Source organism: Mytilus edulis, chromosome 5 (genome assembly GCF_963676685.1).
Source record: "Mytilus edulis chromosome 5, xbMytEdul2.2, whole genome shotgun sequence".
Taxonomy (NCBI): domain Eukaryota; kingdom Metazoa; phylum Mollusca; class Bivalvia; order Mytilida; family Mytilidae; genus Mytilus; species Mytilus edulis.
Genome location: NC_092348.1, coordinates 13917552 through 13938941, shown reverse-complemented (window position 1 = coordinate 13938941; position 21390 = coordinate 13917552). Strand labels below are relative to the sequence as shown.

Below are 21390 nucleotides of genomic sequence, written 5' to 3'. Positions count from 1 at the left end.
ACAAAACTTGACTTTCGGTTTTTTCTAGGGTTTTCTTTCCATTCAACTTAGAAAAATGGCAGCCCCCATGCACAGGGCAAGAGTTTCTTCTTGGAAACTGTTTTCTCGACAATATAGAAAAAAATCGACCAAAATCATACACCCATCAGAGGTAAATCATCCGTTTCAAATTTTTTTCACCAACCACGTTAATTTTTATCTTTTTTGCCACCTTAGCTTGAACTCTGAGATTCGTCTGACATTCGGTTACACAATCATGACATGAGGGTCAGGTAATGGGGGACCTTCATGACGAATAACGGTAAAAATTCTTGTCAAATGATGTTAATGGTAATTTTTGGCGCATGACACTTTCTTTTAGACGAGCTAATTTTAACCAATCACAGTAATTTTTTCCCTAAAAATGACGGTAATGATAATTATTTGAAACCTCTAACGAATCGCGAATCACGATAAGGATAATTTGATGAATCATGGTAAAATTTTAACCAATTTGACGCTAACGGTAGCCGAAAATGACCGTTTCACGCCTGATGGTAAAGGGCATTACTACCCTCAATCATGTCATGATGTCCAGCTGAATTTAAATATGAGGCAGGCACAACCTGTGAATGGGGATGAAGTCTGTATGCATTATTTTTTTGAATTCAAACATTGATAAAAGAAACAGAAATACCGTAACGTTCCGATTTTGGTTCGGTTGTTAGGGATTTAGCTGTGACGTAGTCTAGCTGTGACGTTCTTAAAGTTAATATGAGGCAGGCATTACCTGTGAATGGGGACGAAGTCTGTATTAATTTTTTTTTTAATTCAAACATGTTGACTGATAAATATATATTTTATTCAAAGTCTCATGCAAACAAGACCGGAAAAGGAAGTAGATTTTTTGCGCGAATGCGGGGAAAACTGGAACAGGAAGTAGATCTGAAAAAAAAGTTAACGATTTTGAGTTCATTTGTAAAATTTTTCTACCATAATTGGGGACCTCGTCCCCATACAAGTTTTCCTCTATACTTGTTATCTCAATATCTGTATTATTCATACCCCAACACTCCTGACCCAAAGACAGGTCGGACCACATCCACTCTGACCATCTAAAAAAAACAATTCAGACCATATAAGAAGACAACTCAGACTGTCAATAAGACAACTCGGATCGTCTATAAGAACAACACAGCCAAAGTGTTAAAGGAGGATTTAAACTATACATAAATTATTATAAATTATTAAACAATATATTTTAGATTGCAACATCATTTCGCCATGTTACTGACTTTGCAAAAAAAAAACAACACCAACTCGGATCATCTACAACACTCAACATGCTAAATTGTCTATATAGGCATCGCTTCATAGAAAGTCCGAGTTATTGTTATTTATATAAATTGACTGTAAAACTTTCATCAGACATATAGCTTTCACCCTTAAATCATTTATTTCATCAAAAGTCTTATTTTATACTTAGTCTGAGTTGTTATTATAGACGGTCCGAGTTGTCTAATTGACGGTCCACGTTTTCTTATTGACGGTCCGAGTTGTCTTCATAGACTGTCCCAGTAGACTTTAATGGAGACAGTCTTAGTTGTCTCCTGGCCGACTTCTCTTGCACCCGTCCTTGTAAACATTGTTGTAATAAAGTTAATCAAGATAGGGCATGTAGGGAGTGTACACAGATTCTACTGTACCTTCGCAGCTCCTAAACATGTGCCTAAAAGTGGCTTTAAAACACAAAAAATCTTATATCTATGACATTTATAAACAAACATACATTTTTCGCTGCTTTGAAGACCCATTGGTTGTCTTTGGCTGTTGTCTGCTGAGCTATGGTCGGGTTGTTTTCTCTTTGACAAATTCCCCATTTCCTCAATTTTATACAATGTAGGTAACTTCACAGTTAGTTCGGCCATATTGAATAGGGGAGCAAATTTGTTTTCGAAAGAGGTGGAAATGGTTATATATATGAATTTTTTTTTACCTTTTGATAGATAAATGCCTATGGTTTCAGGAAAGGTATCATTCTAATGTATTGAAATTTTAAAAATATTTTGGTTTGCCCAAACCCTACCCAAACATGGAGACAGTTAGGTAGGTAGGCATTTTCTTTTTCTTTTTTTGACAAAGAGAAATTTAAGTATTGGACATCATGGACATGTTGGATGTTTAGAAGTCTTCATCATATTCATGCATATCTGATTAAAAAAAAATCACATGAGGACAATAAAAGATTTTGAGTCTGCAGCTATTTTCTGAGTAGGTAGGGCAAACAAACCTATTCTTTTGTTTGACCCAATTATGGGGACTTTTGTGACATTTTCACACCCTTTTAATTATTTTTGCAATATTTTGTATCAAATAAATGCAGATTGTTGCTATATTTACACCAAAAAGAGAATTTTTCACCATTATCACTCTTGCTCTTTCAATAAATATACACATATATATAAAGCCTTATTTTTCAGAAAAGAAGGAAAAGAATAGTGGTTAAAAATTATGAGTGTCAATTTATAGTTTTTTTCCTAACTGTGTATTACTAATTTTATGACTGGTCAAACCGAAACGTGGTAAATCATCATGATCATGATTAACATTCATTGACACTATGTTGCTAGTAACCTACTGAAGGCTTTTTTGTTATGGCCCCGCAACAAAGTTGTCAGGGACATTTAGTTTTACCCTTGTCCGAAATTCTGTAATTCCGAAATTCCATAATTCTGAAATTCCGTAATTCCGTAATTCCGAAATTCCGTAATATTGAAATTCCGTCATTCCGCAACAAACCATTATACAGGTTTTTTTCTAAACAGCTTTAGATATTGGACTTATTTTTGGTATGTGAGTTAACCATGATGAGTTACAGATCAAGTTTGAGTTTCGTTCCGCTTCACTAGTTTTTGTCGAAATTACGGGCTTTGGACTGAGAAACTGTTGAAAATCTCAGCTATATGGTTTTTTTTAAGGCCTTTAGATTTTGAGCAGATTTAGTATATGTGAGACTACCATCTTGTTAGTGTCCGCATGTGTTGTTGAAATTGCAGATTTTTCAAATTTTTGGAACGAGGCCATTCGTGTCGTTTTGACACATCTAGTTTAATTTTAGATATTTTCACCTGAGGTTTCAAAATATTTTTGTCAGCAAAACAGAAGTTCCAATACATAATTAATCAATAATGAGAATGTCCTAGTGGAACTAAAATTATAAAAGAACTTCTATTTCATGACAACTACACAGTGCTATTAAACATTACAAATTGGTGCCAAAGGCCCATCATTATTTATGTTATTCCTTTTAGATATATAATATATATAAAATTTGATGAACGAATTTAGTTTAACATCAATAATAAAATAGTGAGAGTATTAAGTACAGCAAACCAACTGACAATGACTGATTATGTTTTATTGTGTATTTTAATTGCTTAATAACATTTACATTGTACATAATATTTAATGATGTACATATGTATGAAATGTATCATTTTGATTAATCTCTGAGATAATAAGTTTTCTCCAAAATTATGTGAATACATGAAACAAAAAATAGAATTATATTTGGTGCCGAAACGACCAACCGATTGCTGAAGTGCTAATAAAAAAACTGTCTTCTTTTATTTTTTTGCAGGATGTAAGAAGTGTAAAAGAAAACGAACTTCCAATGGATCCCGCTATATTAAACAGGATGAAAGATGGTGAAATGAAAGCTCGGAAAAATCCGGGGATAATGAGATTAAAGACTGTTGTTGTACCGATAAGACTGGAGAAAGCTGTGGATTTATTAGTTAAAAGTATATTATTGAATTTCGTAATTATGTTTGAATAGTTTTGAAGGGACAGCATGGACAGAGAACAAATACACAAAACTAATAAGGACAACAATGATTTTGTTTCTCAACGAATTTAAAATGTAGACAATTTAAACATGTTAACAGGGAACCAGGTGATCGTTTGAGTTATAATTTTACAATGCATTGGAATAACATTAACACTGATTTCGTAAACAATCAGTTGTTTGTTTATATTTTTTTAATCTATACTATTTGTTTGGTTGACATGGTTGAGTAGTAAGATTTAGTGTGAATTTACAACGGCTTTGATTCTGTTGTTATCTATAAGATTGAAGTTACTGATTATATATAGTTGAGATAGTTTGATTAGTACAAAAAATCAACAAACTTCAAAGAAAAACAAAAAATCACAGAATTAGATAGAGAGAAAATAATGAATGAATCACAAGAATATGTAGGGTTAATCTTGCTTTATACATGATATACAAATCGTTGAATAGTCTAATACATTTTGTACAGTTATGGGCCAAGGTAGCTTTGATTGGTATTATAAACATATGAGATCTAAAAGGTTATCATGGTAATTGGCACTTCTTTTGTGCATCTAAAAGTAATGCTATAAATGCTCTTGGTCTTGCAAAGTCCATTATCACAACAGATCCTTAGACAATCAGCTGCATTGATCTTATATTTATAAAGTTTATTTATATAACTGGAGTTATTGATTTATATGAAATTGTTGCACTATCAACATGATCAAGATTCAATCTGTTGTCTAAGTCTAGAAGCCAATGCGCTAAGAGTTCCCTCTGAGATAAAAAAAAGTTACCCTGCCTATTTCAAAAGCTGCATGAAACACTAATTGATTGTATAGTTGTTTGCATTTGAAGAAAGATAATGCATTAATTTAGATCAGCTTTCAGATTAGGTACTTCTACCATGTCTACATTACATGTTTGTCCTCAGTAACTGCCAGCATGTATTGTTTATATATGTATAACTGCTTTTAAGTGGGCAAATTAAAAAATAATTGATGTTGGAGGTTGCCATTAGCATGTTAGCAGATTAGGACTTCTAGGTTTAAGATTTTAATTTTAGCAGTTTTTTCTTGTTCATGATACTGGTTTCTATAAAGTCTTTATTTTCATAGACGGTTAACGTTATTTTCACAATTTTATTGTAGTGGTAAAATAAATGAAAATAAACCCATGGTGAAAAATTCCAATTTTCAATTTTTAGTTTTTTATCATTTTGATGGTTCATATATATATTGTATGTTTTAAGAAATTGCACTTAATTGTTATATAGCAGTATGTTCTATTTGATGAAGTTTCAAGTGTAAGAGTGCATGAATAAAACCCCTAATTTAACATATTTTCAGAGTATGGAACGCAAAGTATTATTAGTGACTCAAGAAAGTTAAATACCAGTTTAATAACACGACAAATGCCAATGGAAAGAACCGGTGTAATGGAAAGAAAGAATATTATTAGACAAAAAATCTTAGAAAAAGGTAAGAACAATTACAAAAAGATGTATTTTATCGCATTTTTATAACTGAAATTGAAATTATAAGCACCAAGATGTATCTCTTTTTTAATCAGTTTGATTTTGTTTATTTGTTCAGTTTGTATTAAAGATTAATAAGCTGAAGTATCAGAACAATTGATATTTTCACAGAAAACATGTCATGCATACGGTTATATAGAGTACTGCAAATTCAGAAATAATTGCGTGTGTGATTTTGTCATTTTAGACAAAAATGTGATTTAAATTTTTGTGATATTGAGAAAAACCCTGTTAAGTTAATATAAAAGTTCTCAAAATGTGAGTTTGAATTATTGTGATTACTGTAAATTCAGAAATTATTGCGGTGTTTTTATTATTGCAAAAAATATCAAAATAATTTAAACTTGCATTTTTTGAAATTTTTTATATGAATTTAACCGGACTTTTCTCAATACATGTATCACATAAAAGTGACAAAATTACAATAATAAATGCAGGCAATAATTTCTGAATTTACAATATAACCATGTCCCATTTTTCACAGTAATAAACTTATGGCAATAATTTCTGAATTTACAATATAACCATGTCCCATTTTTCACAGTAATAAACTTATGGCAATAATTTCTGAATTTACAATATAACCATGTGGCATTTTTCACAGTAATAAACTTATGGCAATAATTTCTGAATTTACAATATAACCATGTCCCATTTTTCACTGTAATAAACTTATGGCAATAATTTCTGAATTTACAATATAACCATGTCCCATTTTTCACAGTAATAAACTTATGGCAATAATTTCTGAATTTACAATATAACCATGTGGCATTTTTCACAGTAATAAACTTATGGCAATAATTTCTGAATTTACAATATAACCATGTCACATTTTTCACAGTAATAAACACATGGCAATAATTTCTGAATTTACAATAAGCAAACCAACTTTATTTTAAGCTTTCTTCACATAATACTATAAATAGACAAGAAATGATATGTCTTCCATTATGTTGTAGATTATAAATTAAATACTGTTATACAATAAATATCTTAATAGCAATATTTTATCATGTTTATGATACAGATAAAAATAAACATGGCTCCATTTCATCTGACAAAGAAACAGACTATATGAATGAACTAGAGAGAAGAGTTGAAGTGGAATTAAAACTAAAACATTTGTCCCATTGGAAAAGTAAACAGTAAGTACATAAAGTCTGAATTCTTGTTTCATGTAGCATACTTAATTCACATTATTAATATTAGGCCATCATTACTGGACACAACAAAGGTTCCCATCAAATTTTTACGTCATTATACACCTTATCACTATTTGTCTACCCTTTCTGGATATCACACAGGTTCTCGTAAAATTTTGACGTTATAAAACAAAATATCTGATTCCACAATGAAAAAGTGATTGTTGTATGAAGTCAAAAGTTCAAGCAGCTGGGACAGTCGGGATTAGCGATAAGGTGTATGGAAAATATCTGACACCAGAATGGAAAAATGATTGTTACAGTCAATAATTCAAGTAGTGCATATTCTGGGGTCAAGCAGAACAGATTTCCAAATAGTAATAAGGTATTTATCACTTTTTGTGGCCATTTATTAGTCACTATCAACATTGGTAATACTGTTAAAGATTCTTTATAAAATATCTTTCTGTGTATTCTCTAGGTAATATATGATAAGGTTTTAAATAAGTAAATCACCAGCAATTCTCTTGTTACATAGAGATTTACTTATAACCTTGTGTATACTGTTAAAAATGTTGGTTTTTATATTGATCTTAGAGAACAAATCATCTTTGGTTATACATTACAGTGAGTTGCTTATAGGTGTTACTGTAAAACTTTACCTATAGCTCAACCTGTTTTTAAAATTGACAACACAATAGGGACATTTAAATTGACCAGTTGGTATTGTTAGATTTAAATCTACCTTGATGCTACCTGTCCCTATTGTATTGTCAATTTTAAAAACAGGTTGAGCTATAGGTAAAGTTTTACAGTAACACCTATAAGCAACTCACTGTAATAAACTTAAAATGTAGATTGATAAGCATTGGGTGTTCAAGGTAGACATTTGATTTCAGACTAAGGACTTTAAATCATATCTGTGTGTGTGAGTACTTTTACAACTGAAATCAGAACCAACCACAAAAAAATATAATATTCTAGGGCATGTGACCAATTTTTCAGTACTTTCCTTTGGTTCAAAATTTATATGTTTATTTAAAGGTTGAAGTTCGTATTATTTTGTTTGCAAATAACCATAATGAATTTCAATAAACTTATTTTGACTGTTGTAATTTGTTTTATTTTGAGTATAGGTATGATGCCAAAAGTGGTATGAAATATATGGTGGCTAGAATGGCACAGAATTATGCTGTTTTATTACAAGTCTTGAATGAAGTAAGTGTACTAATATAATACTTGATTTCTTTTGTAATTTTTATATACAATGAGAGTTTCAAATGAACTGGGCTATTTTTATGCATAAGAAGAACATGCAATGGAATGTGATTCCTAAACAAAAAATGTTTTCAAATCAGCAAATATGTTTAAAAATTGATAAAGATATATTTTTATTAAAAAAAAAATTAAACAAATTTAGAAATTTAGTACAATTAAATGATCATACTTATTTGAATAATTCTTCATATTAAAAAAACAAACAAAAAACACATTAATTTACAAAAAAGATACTTGCGTTTACTGTAACTTGATGACAAAATCAATATGGGTAGTAAAGGAGTTTTTTTTGTTTTTTTATGTTGAGTCTTGAGTGAGAGATGTTTTGACTTTGATTATTGTGAAACCAAAAATTGTTGAAAATATTAGTTAGAGGATAAATAGAGTACATTGGGTGACATTAAATACTCAGAATTTTTCTTAGGGCCTAAATAGAGTAAAAGTACAAAGCCAAGTTATTATTTTTTTAACTCAAAACTAAAGCTGACTTGTAATAGAATATTTTTTTTTTTTATTTCAGATTTGGACAAGAGATCCTACTTACATACCAAAAAGTTTATATAACTATGGATCAGGGCTAGGCTCAGTTATATGGTAAGTTCAAATGTACCAGACATACACTGTTCACTCTTTCAATTAATAAGTGATAAAATTAGAATTAAATTAAGTATTACAGTAAATTCACTTATTTCGTGGGTACCAATTTTCTTGAATCAAGGAAAACTTGCATGTTCATGGATATATAATTCTGTTGTTTTGCCGAAATTTGTCATTTGTTGAACCTTTAATTTTGTGGTTCACCTATACCCCATGAAATCCAAGAAAGTTAGTATCCAACCAATAATAATGGATCCACAGAAAAAATGTTTACCATGTTAACTTCTTTTTTGTGTGCATCAATTACACTTCTGAGTGTAAATACAATTATAAATTCATTGAAGAAATGCTTAATTCATTTTGTAGTTAATTGACATGCTTTAAAGTTTCATTGACTTTGTTATTTTATTGCCATAATTTAGTCAAGAATTTTAATTTACATACTAATACTAACTACATATAGAGTATGACTGTCTATGATATGGAGTATCTCATTATTAATAGGGCTATCTTTATAAAATTACCACAATCTATGAAATTCTAATTGAAGTTATTCCTATCCCCTCATACAGTTTTATCCTACAATTGCATTGTCATTGAACATTAACAATCAATATATCAGAGGTACCCTGTAATTGTACAGGAGCTAAAATGATCCTAGTACGTTGCATTTCTGTAAATATTGACAATGCATTTTCCCATAGGAACTCCTTTTATGGCTAAAACTGTAACACGTTTACTATGAAGTTTTGAAAAAAATAATATCCTAGAATGGAAAGTTTATATGCACTACTATTTTTTTCAAAGGTCAAAATATAGGGCTGTGCAGCATATTTTCAAGGTTTATATGCCCCGGAGTTCTAAGAGTTTAAACTAACAATAAATTTCTTAACTACCCCAGCCTCGACTGTAGGGTTACCACAGATTTCAATATAAACAATATTCACATGTATATTTCCTGGTAACATTCCTAAGTTATGTCGCTATGAGATGCAACCTACAGATCAGAACTGGAAACCAGTATGTAAACAAAATTAATAATCTATGAATATTCTAAATCTCCCCAAAAGAGGTGTGGTGTGAGAAACAGCTGTATTTACAAAGTGCAACCTAGTAGGCAGAAACTAGCTAGAAAGAGATGTCAAAGATATATCCCAGTGTACATGTATATTCCTTGTTTCTGAATAATGTATATTCTGCAGTTACTCTTATATGTAAATTGTAGGGCAGCTCAGAATAATCCTGATTGGCAAAGAGACATATCTCAGTATTATTGTGTGGATCCTTCTGTTGATATTAATACTATTGCAAGATTACTGTTACAAGGTAAAGTATGATTGAAGTAAAAGGTAAAAGTGGTAATTGGCTCTTACATAAAATCTGCCAAATTGTCAATACTTTGCCAATATTCAGTTTGTATCATGTACCATTCGAAAATTATTAGGAAAAGCACCACCCAAAATACACTTAAGCTTATCATTTTGTAAGCCAGACACATATTTGGTCTACAATTAAAGATTCCTCAGTGACACTCTTCTTCAAATAGTTAAAAAGTCCAATTAAAGTACAAGTTGAATGGCATTGAGGGCCCAATATTTCAAAAGGTTTTAAAAATCTTATTTGTTAAATGTAAAAGTGAACTGATCTTTTTAAGATCGATTCAATTTTGTACAAGTGTAAACGAGGTCTAAGAGTACTGTAAATGAAAAGTTGCTGCAGTCAGTTGTTATCTTACATTTACAGATATTTGTTTTAGTGTCTCCATTAGAATAAGAGTAAGAATATTTATTAATTTATTAAATACAATAAAAAATATATCTTATGATCCATTATGAATCGCCAGTTAAAGAACATTTGCAATTATCAAATTGCCAATTGAAGGAAGCAGCTTTTCAACTGCAGTACTGTATGAGTTTTAGTTATTTTTAAAGACAATACAACAACCTATAGTTCTTTACATTCATGATCTTTGATCTTCTATTGATAATTGTCTCATTGGTAATCCTATCTCATCTCTTTAAATTTATATGTTATATGTAACTAGTTTGGTATAAAGCAGTAATTTTGACAATGAACAAAAATGAATTGATAATGTAACTTGACTATTTTCTTTATTATAGATGGACATGAAGAGAAAGATATGCATGTAAATGGAGTATTCTTTAAGAAGTTCCAACCATCACCATCTACAGTAAGTAATGATCAGAATGAGGTTCTAACCTTGACCCTCCACATTGGTGTAGGTAAATAGAGTATTCTTTAAGAAGTTCCAACCATCACCATCCATGGTAAGTAATGATCAGAATGAGCTTCCAACCTGGACCCTCCACATCGGTGTAGGTAAATGGAGTACATTCTTTAAGAAGTTCCAACCATCACCATCCATGGTAAGTAATGATCAGAATGAGCTTCCAACCTGGACCCTCCACATCGGTGTAGGTAAATGGAGTACATTCTTTAAGAAGTTCCCACCATCACCACCCATGGTAAGTAATGATCAGAATAAGGTTCCAACCTTGACCTTCCTCTTTGGTTTAAGCAAATGTTGTATAGTAACTTTAAGTATAGTCTATGAAAAGAAATAGCATAGCATAAAAGTTCTATTCTTACTGTTTGGGTGAGTATTGTTCATCATGAAGAAAAAAGTATTGTTTAAAAAGAAAGATTCCACCCTTGCCGTCCACAATATTTATCAGAGGCGGATTTAGGGGGAGTCAAGTGGCCTGGTCTTTCATATTCATATAAATTTATTTCTAAAATTGTTTGAAGATGATGTGTTGTCTTAATTTTTTTTTGACGAATCACCAAATATTTTATATATTTTTTTTCAGAATTCCTTCTCCACGGTTGTGAGTGCCTATACATTAATAGAATGTGAAAATAAAGAAGCTAGACAGAAAATGGTGCAGTCTCTATGGGATATGACAGAAGACTATCTGGTATTAAATTATCACTGATATATTAACTCTTTTAATAGAAACATAAAATTTAAATGGAAATGGGGAATATGTCAAAGAGACAACAACCTGACCAAAGAGCAGACAACAGCCGAAGGCCACCAATGGGTCTTCAATGCATTCAGAAAACCCAGCACCCAGAGGCATCAGGCTTCAGCTGGCCCCTAAACAAAAATGTATACTAGTTCAGTGATAATGGACATAATACTACTAAACTCAAAAATATATATATAACTTTTTTTTTTTTTTTAAATTAAAAAAATCATACAAGACTAATTATATATATAATAAAGGCCAGAGGCTATTGATCTATTGATTGGTGGCTTGAACACATAGTAATACTCTGGTACCATTATTCAACTCTTGCAATGCTACTAAAACAGTCCAATTCTCATTTCCACATATTCATTTATTTTCATCTGTCAAATTTAAAGGTCTGAAAAACTACTGTGTTACTGTGAAAGTACTTTAATTCGTGGGTATCAATTTTCGTGGTTTGAGCAATATTTACATGTTCGTAGATTTATAAATTGGTGGATTTTAGTTTTCTAATAAAAGAAAATTGCTAACAGTTTACATTTTAACAATTTTGTAAACCTGCTATATTTTGGGGCCAAAAACTGGACCTACTCCTTTATCTTACCAACTATCTTAAATTGTAATATTTAGACTAGTGGGCTAGAGAAGTGATCAACCCTTCAATACTGTTAGTATTAAGAACCTACTTCCATTGGACTAAAACAAATGCCAACAATAACAACTTGTTATCTTTAATTGTGTTTTATTTATTTATTTCAACAGTTCATCATTATGACTGCATAGTCTGTTGAAACCTTTAAAGATTTTTCCTAAACACTGTGTTGTTTTTATAAAGGGACGAAGCACCACTACTAATAGTGTATTGAAATAAGCCCAGACTCCTAACCTAATATTGAACCCCTACTAACCTCATATGGAATATACATTGTCAAAAACAACTCTGTGGAGACTGTGTATATTCCATATTAGGTTAGTAGGGGTTTCACATTAGGTCTCCATGCAGTTGCTTTTGACTAGTCATATTCCTACTTTCCTAGACATTGATAGGAGGTAAGATAATATGAAATGTCTTATGAGTTTTATGAACAGAACGAACCTGAACATTATTGACACATAGCTTTTTTTGGGCTGATCCACGAATAAATCCGTGATATTTTACTAATTTACCATGCCTTGTATTAGAATATAATGTAAGGAAAATATTAGGAATAAGTTGTGTTTTTAACATACATTGTTATTTTTTCAGGTGCTAGTAGAAATTGGTACATTTGTAGGACACAGATTAATACAGGAAGCTAAAGAATTTATCTTAAATGTAAGATATATACACTTTCGTAGTTTAAAGTGGCAAATAACTTGTTTATAGATCAAATATTTTGAATCTCTCATTTAAAATTAGCATAATCTGAATTGAGAAGCCTGTCACATATGTATCCTGACCAATGCATCTTTTACAGTTTTTGTCGAGCCTGCAACTTTTGTTGCAGAAAGCTCGACATAGAGATAGTGATCCGGCGGCGGCGGCGTTAGCTAACTTCTTAAAAGGTTTATATTTTAGAAGGTGAAAGACCTGGATGCTTCATACTTTGTATATAGATGCCTCATGTTACGAAGTTTCCGTCAGTCACATGTCCCATGTCCTTGACCTCATTTTCATGGTTCAGTGACCACTTGAAAAAAAAGTTCAGAATTTTTGTAATGTTGAATTCTCTCTTATTATAAGTAATAGGATAACTATATTTGGTATGTGCGTACCTTGCAAGGTCCTCATGCCCGTCAGACAGTTTTCACTTGACCTCGACCTCATTTCATGGATCAATTAACAAGGTTAAGTTTTGGTGGTCAAGTCCATATCTCAGATACTATAAGCAATAGGGCTAGTATATTTGGTGTATGGAAGGACTGGAAGGTGTACATGTCCAACTGGCAGGTGTCATCTGACCTTGACCTCATTTTCATGGTTCAGTGGTTATAGTTAAGTTTTTGTGTTTTGGTCTGTTTTTCTCACACTTTATGAAATAGGTCTACTATATTTGTTGTATGGAATGATTGTAAGGTGTTCATGTCTAGCGGGCAGATGTCATCTGACCTTGACCTCATTTTCATGGTTCAGTGGTCAAAGTTAAGTTTTTAAGTTTTGGTCTTTTTATCTAATATTATATGCCAAAGGTCAACTATGTTTGGTGTATGGAAATATATTATGATCTATATGTCAGTCCTGCAGGTTTTATATGACCATGACATCAATTGCACGGTTCATTGCACAGTGTTAAGTTTTTGTGTTTTGGTCTATTTTTCTTAAACTATAAGTAGTAGTTCTAGCAAACTATATTTGTTGTATGGCAGCTTTGTTAGCTGTACATGTCTGCCTGGCATGGTTCATCTGACCTTGACCTCATTTTCATGGTTCATTGGTCTTTGTTTAGCTATCTTGGTTAATGTTAAGTTTATGAGACAGTTGTAATAAAGCTTTATACTTATAGGACTATCAACATAATATCAATGATTAGTAAAGAAGGCAAGACACTTCAGTGTGTGCACTCTTGTCTTTCATATTTATAAGCAGTATTTAGATATCTAGTTTATAAGTAAACTATTAACAATGGATTCCTCAGCAGAAACCAGAGTACTTAAGCTGCATGTTCTGAGGCTAATTAAGGAATAACAGTACTGTAGTTGAAGAGTTGCCACCGTCAATTGTCGATTTGACGGTTGCAAATGCAGTCGCAATCAAAATTGACGATGGCAACTCTGTACAGTACTGTTATTCCGATTCTAATGCATTACACGAAGAAATAATAAGTTAAAGCTTGAAAAAAATAATAAATTTGACATACAAAAAAAAATCTGCAAAACTTCGTTAATGATCTTCGAGCAAAAACGTCATTGCTAAACGTGGTGCTATATAAATGAAAACTTGCAAACTGGAGGTTATTACGTTACCTCTACGATTCAAATTTGGATAAAATCACATTAAAACGACGAATTCCAGATAGGTGGTGTTTTATTTTTGATAATATTACAGTAATCGAATATTTGATGATCCAATCAGTTCAAAATGGCGGGTCCTTCCCTAGTTACGTCTGGTCAACTGTGGATTTGACTGTAACTTTTAGCTAATGAAAAAAATTGTCACATTAAGATTGCATTAGAATATACATTTATTCTAGAAAATAATGTGATGGTTATTATTGAACAGTAACAAAACAAATTTGACCCAATGTACGTAGAAATGAAAAACATATTTTAATTTTTGCTAAAAGTATTGTACCATATTGTGTACATGAATTAAAATAATTTTTTATCACTTATTAATGTTTATTGTTGGAGATTTCCTTTGATAATAGCATTTCTACCTCAGGCATAGATTACCTTAGCTGAATTTTGCAAAACTTTTAGGATTTTTGGTCGTCAATGCTCTTCAACTTCGTACTTTATTTGGCCTTTTTAACTTTTTTGGATTCGAGCCTCACTGATGAGTCTTTTGTAGACGAAACGGGCATCTGGTGTATATACAAAATTTAGTCCTGGTATCTATGATGAGTTTATTTAAATGTCGAACTTACATTATACACTTTAATATATGTAACAGTCGTACCATCTATAAACATTTTCAAGAATGTGTTTTTTTGCTATTGGTTGTCATTCTTTGAAGTGTAGAAAAACAAATATATAAATTTTTAATATACATGTATGTATGTATAAGCAAACATGTTCTCTGATTCAAATATGAAATAGATTCTACATTTTAAGTGCGCTCAAGGGTATCAATTATGATTCTATGTAGAAAAATCCTGACAACAAATTAACAAATTTTGTTTAGAGATTATGTAATGATTGTTTAACCTTTGACCTTAATGTTATTTTAAAATATAGATTCCCACTGAAGAAGAAACAGATAAAAAAGCCTCTGTGTTTGCACCTGTAAGTTTTTAGTACTGACTGCATATAAAACCTCAATATTTAAATCATTAAGTTGAGATAAAAAATAAATATACAATGTTACGTCAATATCAGAAAAATATAAACTTTTTTGTATGAGTCTAAGAAACTGGGGAAGGGCCAGGTACTGAGACCTTCCCCAGTTTAGTGTTGAGTACAAAAAAGTTCATATATTTTTATAACATTGACATAATATTGTTTTTATACTGCAACTTAAATTAATACATTGCCAGCTTTTTAACTCGTAACACAAATGTCAAACTTATTTGTATCCCTTAATGAACCCCTGACTGTGTAGAAAATCATAGCCGTGTTGCTATATTTAGGAAATAAACACAACTAGTTACAGTATAAATGATGATATGACTTTTTTTTTAATTAACTGTGAACCAAGGGGCTTTCTATGAAATATATAATTTCTAGAAGGTACATTGAATAATTTTTATCATTGAATTTAAATTTAAGCTTTTGAAAATAAACAAATATTTGTTTGTAAATAAGTTTTGTCATATTGATTGTAAAACGTAACGAAAATGCATAATATAAGTAAAAATTTATTGAAGAAAGAAAATAAGTTATGTGCATTTGAAATTTATGATCATATAGGTGAAGGAATAAACTGTCTTTAAAAATAAACAATCAGTTTGTAAATAACTGTTAGCAATTATTGTAGAGAAGAGTGTTTAATTGATACAAAATTTATGTTTTAGTGTCCACATGATATGCCATGTCCCAAATTCAAACTAGCACACAAAGTACCCTGCTACTTTGTTGCAGATTTTAAACCTCTAGAGCAAGTTGCGGTAAGTTTACTTATGTGGTAAAAAATTCAGAAAATGTCAAACAAACAAGTAAATAATGATTGTATGCATTCGTTATTATCAACTACTCAATTGTTCCTTTACGATAAAAGTTACAAATGTAATTTCATAGAATTATTAATAACTAATTCTAAATTTAGATCTATCTGGATGATATTTTTATTGATGCCTCGGTTCATTCATGTTGCCAAATACACATGTTATATATATATCACATTAAAAGATAATAAAAAACCGAAAAATAAGCAATAGTCCACTGAAATAGTCTGTTGTTCTCCAAATCTGCAGCATTTGTCGATATTAAAATTTATAGTTTTGGTGAACTAAAACATTCTTAGAAAAAGCTTAAGGTATCATGTAACGAAAAGTCTGTCTCAGTGGAATGATAATTTGTACATATTATTTACATCTAATGTTGTTTATTGATTCTTTTTTCTTCAGAAAAAGGTAGATAAAACTAGTGAAAGATATACCTTTGTGATATTAAAAAAGACCAAAGAACACGTAGAAAGCAAGTATTCTATCTAGAGTAATATATACATATATATAGTGCCTAGAAAATTAAATTAAAGAGATCTGATTATTCACTTCCTCCCCATACAGGGCTTGAACCTGTACCTATACTACTTATTTCTACAACATTGCCTAGCATTGCGCAGACACCTTATCTCCTACTCTAACTATAGCTGATTAAAATTAGTTTTCATTTCATGAAATGTTACCTTTATGTAGGTATTAAAATTTTAGTATAATTTAATTTATGTACATGATAATTCAGTTTTCTCTAATGGCAGGTTGTATTTAATTCAGAAAAATAGTAGTTGAACCCCCATAATTCTCAAATAAATAGTATTGAATGAAATCAACGTCCACTGAAAAATTTACAATGTGAAACATTAAACCCAAGCTAGAAATTTAGATGGATAAATTGTTAGAGCCCCGCCACATTGTGATCAGTCCAAGGATCCGGAAATTTTTTCACCTAATTTCGGTCATTTTCATATAACTTAAAGGTTGGTGCCCCTTTTCAAAAAATGATTGTCAAAATCTCATTACTGCATAAGACTCATGATGAGTATGCTCATACTCGTAGCATCAACAAACTTGTTTCACTGTTGCATCACATTTACTTTATGATTTATCCTTCCATTTTCCTAAAACCGATCAAGAGCAATTAAGGGAAGGCAACAGTTTAAAAATAAAATGATTTTAAAGACTCAAAACGATAATTTTTTCAGTCATCACTTACGTTTCTTTCGATTCTGAAGTCGAAATTCAAACCGGATGTAATGCGACAATACTAAAACGAACAATTCCGGACTCATTTCCGGGATTAGTTTTGTTTATCAAATACACAGGAAATCATCGGCTTTTTAATATTTTACCTTTAATAGTGCAAGAATATTAATGAAAATAGTTGCAGTTGCTTTTTTAGCATGAAATTAATTTAAATTTACGATTTAGTGTCTAAATCTGTGACACTAAATCTGTGGAAGAAAATTTCAAGAATGCGTATTACACAGTAAACAAAGCACGTGTGTTAGTAATGAAAAAATATTTATTCTACGTAAATTAAATCAAGTTTTAATTTAATATTAAATCATAATTGACAAATGTCTTAGCTGTTAAGTAATTAAATAATGAAGCCAGTTGGTATGGAATTTTTATTTCTGTATAATATTAGTTCGGAGCTTGTGATTAATTGACAGGTGTGAGTTAAAAACACAGGTAAAGAGATAAGAGACCATTAACCAATAGCTCCCCAAGGCATTAATATAGTTATTAGGAGGGCCCTCAGGATTATAACACTTAACTGCAGTGGCAGTTACAGGAAATTGATAACAAAAAAAAAATATGTTCAAAATGGCGATTTTGAAACTCGATCTCAACGAAAGACAACGAAATGACCTAACTTATTACTGTTGAAAAATAAAATTTGACCTAAATCCCAATTAAAAGTTTAGGACATTATACTTTTAGTTTAGGACAAGACTGGCATATATGACCGTTTCCGGACCCTTGGATCAGTCTGTCTGTATCTCCTATGGTAAAGATAGAAAGTTTTTACCACAAGTTATTCACAGGGATGGCTTCCATATGCATCCTAATTATTATATCTAGTGAAGTCACTTTCAATTGTTCAAATAAAAATTAATTTCCTAGTAAGGATCAGTAAAAGAAGCCTGAAATAAATAAAAACAAATATTGATTTATTAAAATGGTATAAATGTTCACAAAACAATAATATATGGAAAAACAAACAATATGTCAAAGAACACATCTAGATCTAATCAGTCAATAATCAGTTAAGAAATGTCTCATGAAAAATGTGAATGAAAATTTGTAGTAAAATGGCATTGCTGGCAGTTGTTTGTTTAATATATTGTGAAAAATGTTTTAAACCTAATTGTTAAAATTGAAAAATATTATACATTCTTTCTTAAGAAAATTCTTTATACAGAAAAAGAATGTTCATAGAAACAACAAATATATATGAAGTTGTATAAAAGAGGGGCAAAAGATACCAGAGGGACATTCAAGCACATACATCAAAAATAAACTGACACACCCACTTTCTACACAAATCATGGATAACTAAAGACTGAGCAACACTAAACCCCACAAGAAAAAAGGGGGAGGGGTCTCAGATGCTCCAGAAGGGTTAGATATTTAAGATGCAGATTAAAAAAATGATTTATTGTAATTTACAATAAAAAGTACTTGTTTGGATATTATATTGACATCCTTCCTTTATTTTCAGGTGTACGATGGCCTCGTCTTGTTGCTAACTCTACCTTTGCCAATAAACATATACACTGCAGAATTTGTTGTCCAACAGGACAGTTGGATCATATAATAGTTACAAAGAAACAACACTCAAAGTATGTATAGAAACCTGTTAGAAACTTTTAGACTAGATTTTTTTTTAAATCAGAACTTTGAACACTTTTCATATTGTCTAAGGGAGAAAGATGTGGTTAGTATATGTTAAGGTGAAAATTGATAAGACAGCAACCTGATAACAGAAATATCCAAAATGCAGTTACGACATCAATTGTCTTGTGTGCACTATGTTGTCTGCTCTATGGTAGGGTTGTTGTCTCTTTGACACATTCCCCATTTCCATTCTCAATTTTACATTGAGTGCAAGAGGTTGTGGGTTCAAAGCAAAAAAAAATGATTAAGTTATTGGAATACTATCATTTCTTTCACATAGATCAATTTTCAGCCAATGCCATTTGAATGCCTTTGTAGGAAATATTAAAAGGGGTTTATTTTTATATTACCTACCTGAACCAAATTGCAAAAACATTTATGGTGACTTGAATAACACCAGTATCACTCAGATTACAATTCTACCTGGACAGGTAAGTTTGTATTTAGCCTATAAAATACTTATTTAGCCTTGAGAATTGAAAGGTCAGTTTCCCATTCATACAATAGAGGTTGATAAATTTGGCTTCATGCCATTTACCTTGTCCAAAATTAAGGTCACTTTATTGTTATTGTGATATTGTTAAAGTACAAAAGAACCCTGTATTCTGACTAATACTTAAAACTTTGTGCATCTTGATTTAATTGTTAAAAATCTGTTAATGTTGAATTTTAGGGGTTATTTTAGGCCTTTTAATTGCATATTTCTTTACATGGTAGTTTTTTTTCAGATATAAAAAAAAAACTATCTGCTTGACTGTTATAGAAATAGACTATGCTTGCAGGGTCTTGTTTTTTGTTTACACCAAATCTGACAGATTATTATTAAGTTGCAAAATATTTTAAATGAGAGCTGAAATTTTTTCTATCTTTAAATGTGCATTGAACAATGTTGAAGGTTAAAATAATCATAATGTGAACAAGAATGAAGAAAACATCTTGGTCCCAAAAAAACCCATCATCAACCAGGATATAATATTCCAAATTTTAATTTATTATACTAATATCAGTTAAAATCTCAAGCAACTATTTTGCATGTTTATAATGTAGGTCATGTCCTAACAGAAAATCAATGAATTTGACAGTACAATGTACTCTTAGCACAAACACATAAGGTCACTGTGAAATAGACATCTAGGGCAAGAAACAGTCAGTTATACAAAACCAGTTTGACAAGATGTCTAGTTTAAAACCAGTTTGACTAGATGTGTCCTATATTTTGACAATGTAAACGACATGAGGACCTGCATGGGTTTTTTAATATCTGTATTCTTTAAATTTTTAGGGCATTTTTCTTTTAATAGCCTTAAAAATAACTCTCATTCTGTTAAGCAAATTCTCATGAAAATGATTTTACTATATAGTCTTTCTGTTACAAGATTATTTATCAATTATGCACATTGATCATTATATTATCAGTACATGTGTATTGCATTACAGTTACCTAAGTTTCCTTTTTAGTTGCACATTTATTCTTTATTCTTTTGAACCGCATTATTCTCTATTCTTTATTTTGTTGTTCATTTTCTCTATTCTCTATTTTTTGTTGCTATTACATTTATTCTCTATTCTGTAAACCCCATTCAGACCCTCATAGGTAAACTTCTATTGTATGAATGGGATAAACTGACCTTTCAATTCTCTAGGCTAAATAAGTATTTTATAGGCTAAATACAAACTTACCTGTCAAGGTAGAATTGTAATCTGAGTGATACTGGTGTTATTCAAGTCACCATAAACAAAATAATAAAAATAAGAAGGATATTAATATTATTATATTTTAGACATTTCGTCATAACACTTAGTATTCCTAAAATTGCTTATGTCTGTTGAGAAATTATTCATTGAAGCATAAGATTTACTGTGATCTTTTTTTATTAATTATTCATGAAAAAAGCCTTTAATATGTTGAAAAGTCTAAAAAATATACATTTTAATTGCTACTTTCAGGGAATTATATGCCTGTGTCAAGAATTCAAAGTTAGGAGATTGTCTCCCTGTGATATATACAAATGAATCAACTAAAAAGCATCAAAGATTGATGAAATACAAACAATTATTGTCAGAAGGGGATGAAAATGAATTAGGAAACTTACAAGATTCACAACCAAAGGGAAATAACCCAGAAACTGTATCACCAAAAGAAATCACCAGCTCCAGTAAAGTGACTGAATCAGTTGGAGATGTAGAAGGACATGAAAGTGATTCTGAGTTAGAGGAACATAGTGATACTCGAAATTTTTCTGCAAAACCAGGCACAATTTTAACTTGATTAAAATACACATAATGGATGTTAATAAATACTTGATTGTTTATTTTCATAACA

At 30.7% G+C, this 21390-nt stretch overlaps 1 protein-coding gene across 1 annotated transcript; it reads left to right on the top strand.

The window, feature by feature from the left end:
* The first annotated feature begins 33 nt into the window (after positions 1 to 33).
* On the top strand, positions 34 to 21377 carry LOC139523040 (ribosome assembly protein METTL17, mitochondrial-like). Its single transcript, XM_071316787.1, has 15 exons — positions 34 to 151; positions 3620 to 3782; positions 5164 to 5295; positions 6382 to 6499; positions 7633 to 7714; positions 8295 to 8368; positions 9597 to 9697; positions 10492 to 10562; positions 11203 to 11310; positions 12614 to 12682; positions 15244 to 15291; positions 16020 to 16112; positions 16572 to 16641; positions 18892 to 19012; positions 21015 to 21377. Exons 1-15 carry the CDS (start codon positions 56 to 58, stop codon positions 21334 to 21336), a joined length of 1668 nt encoding a protein of 555 aa, XP_071172888.1. The 5' UTR covers positions 34 to 55; the 3' UTR covers positions 21337 to 21377.
* The last annotated feature ends 13 nt before the right edge of the window (positions 21378 to 21390 follow it).

Coding starts and splice junctions, on each gene's coding strand:
- LOC139523040 (XM_071316787.1), top strand. CDS start 56: ATGGCAGCCCCCATGCACAGGGCAAGAGTTTCTTCTTGGAAACTGTTT. Junction 12,683..15,243: donor CTAAAGAATTTATCTTAAAT/GTAAGATATATA, acceptor TTTAAAATATAG/ATTCCCACTGAAGAAGAAAC. Junction 19,013..21,014: donor ACAAAGAAACAACACTCAAA/GTATGTATAGAA, acceptor TGCTACTTTCAG/GGAATTATATGCCTGTGTCA.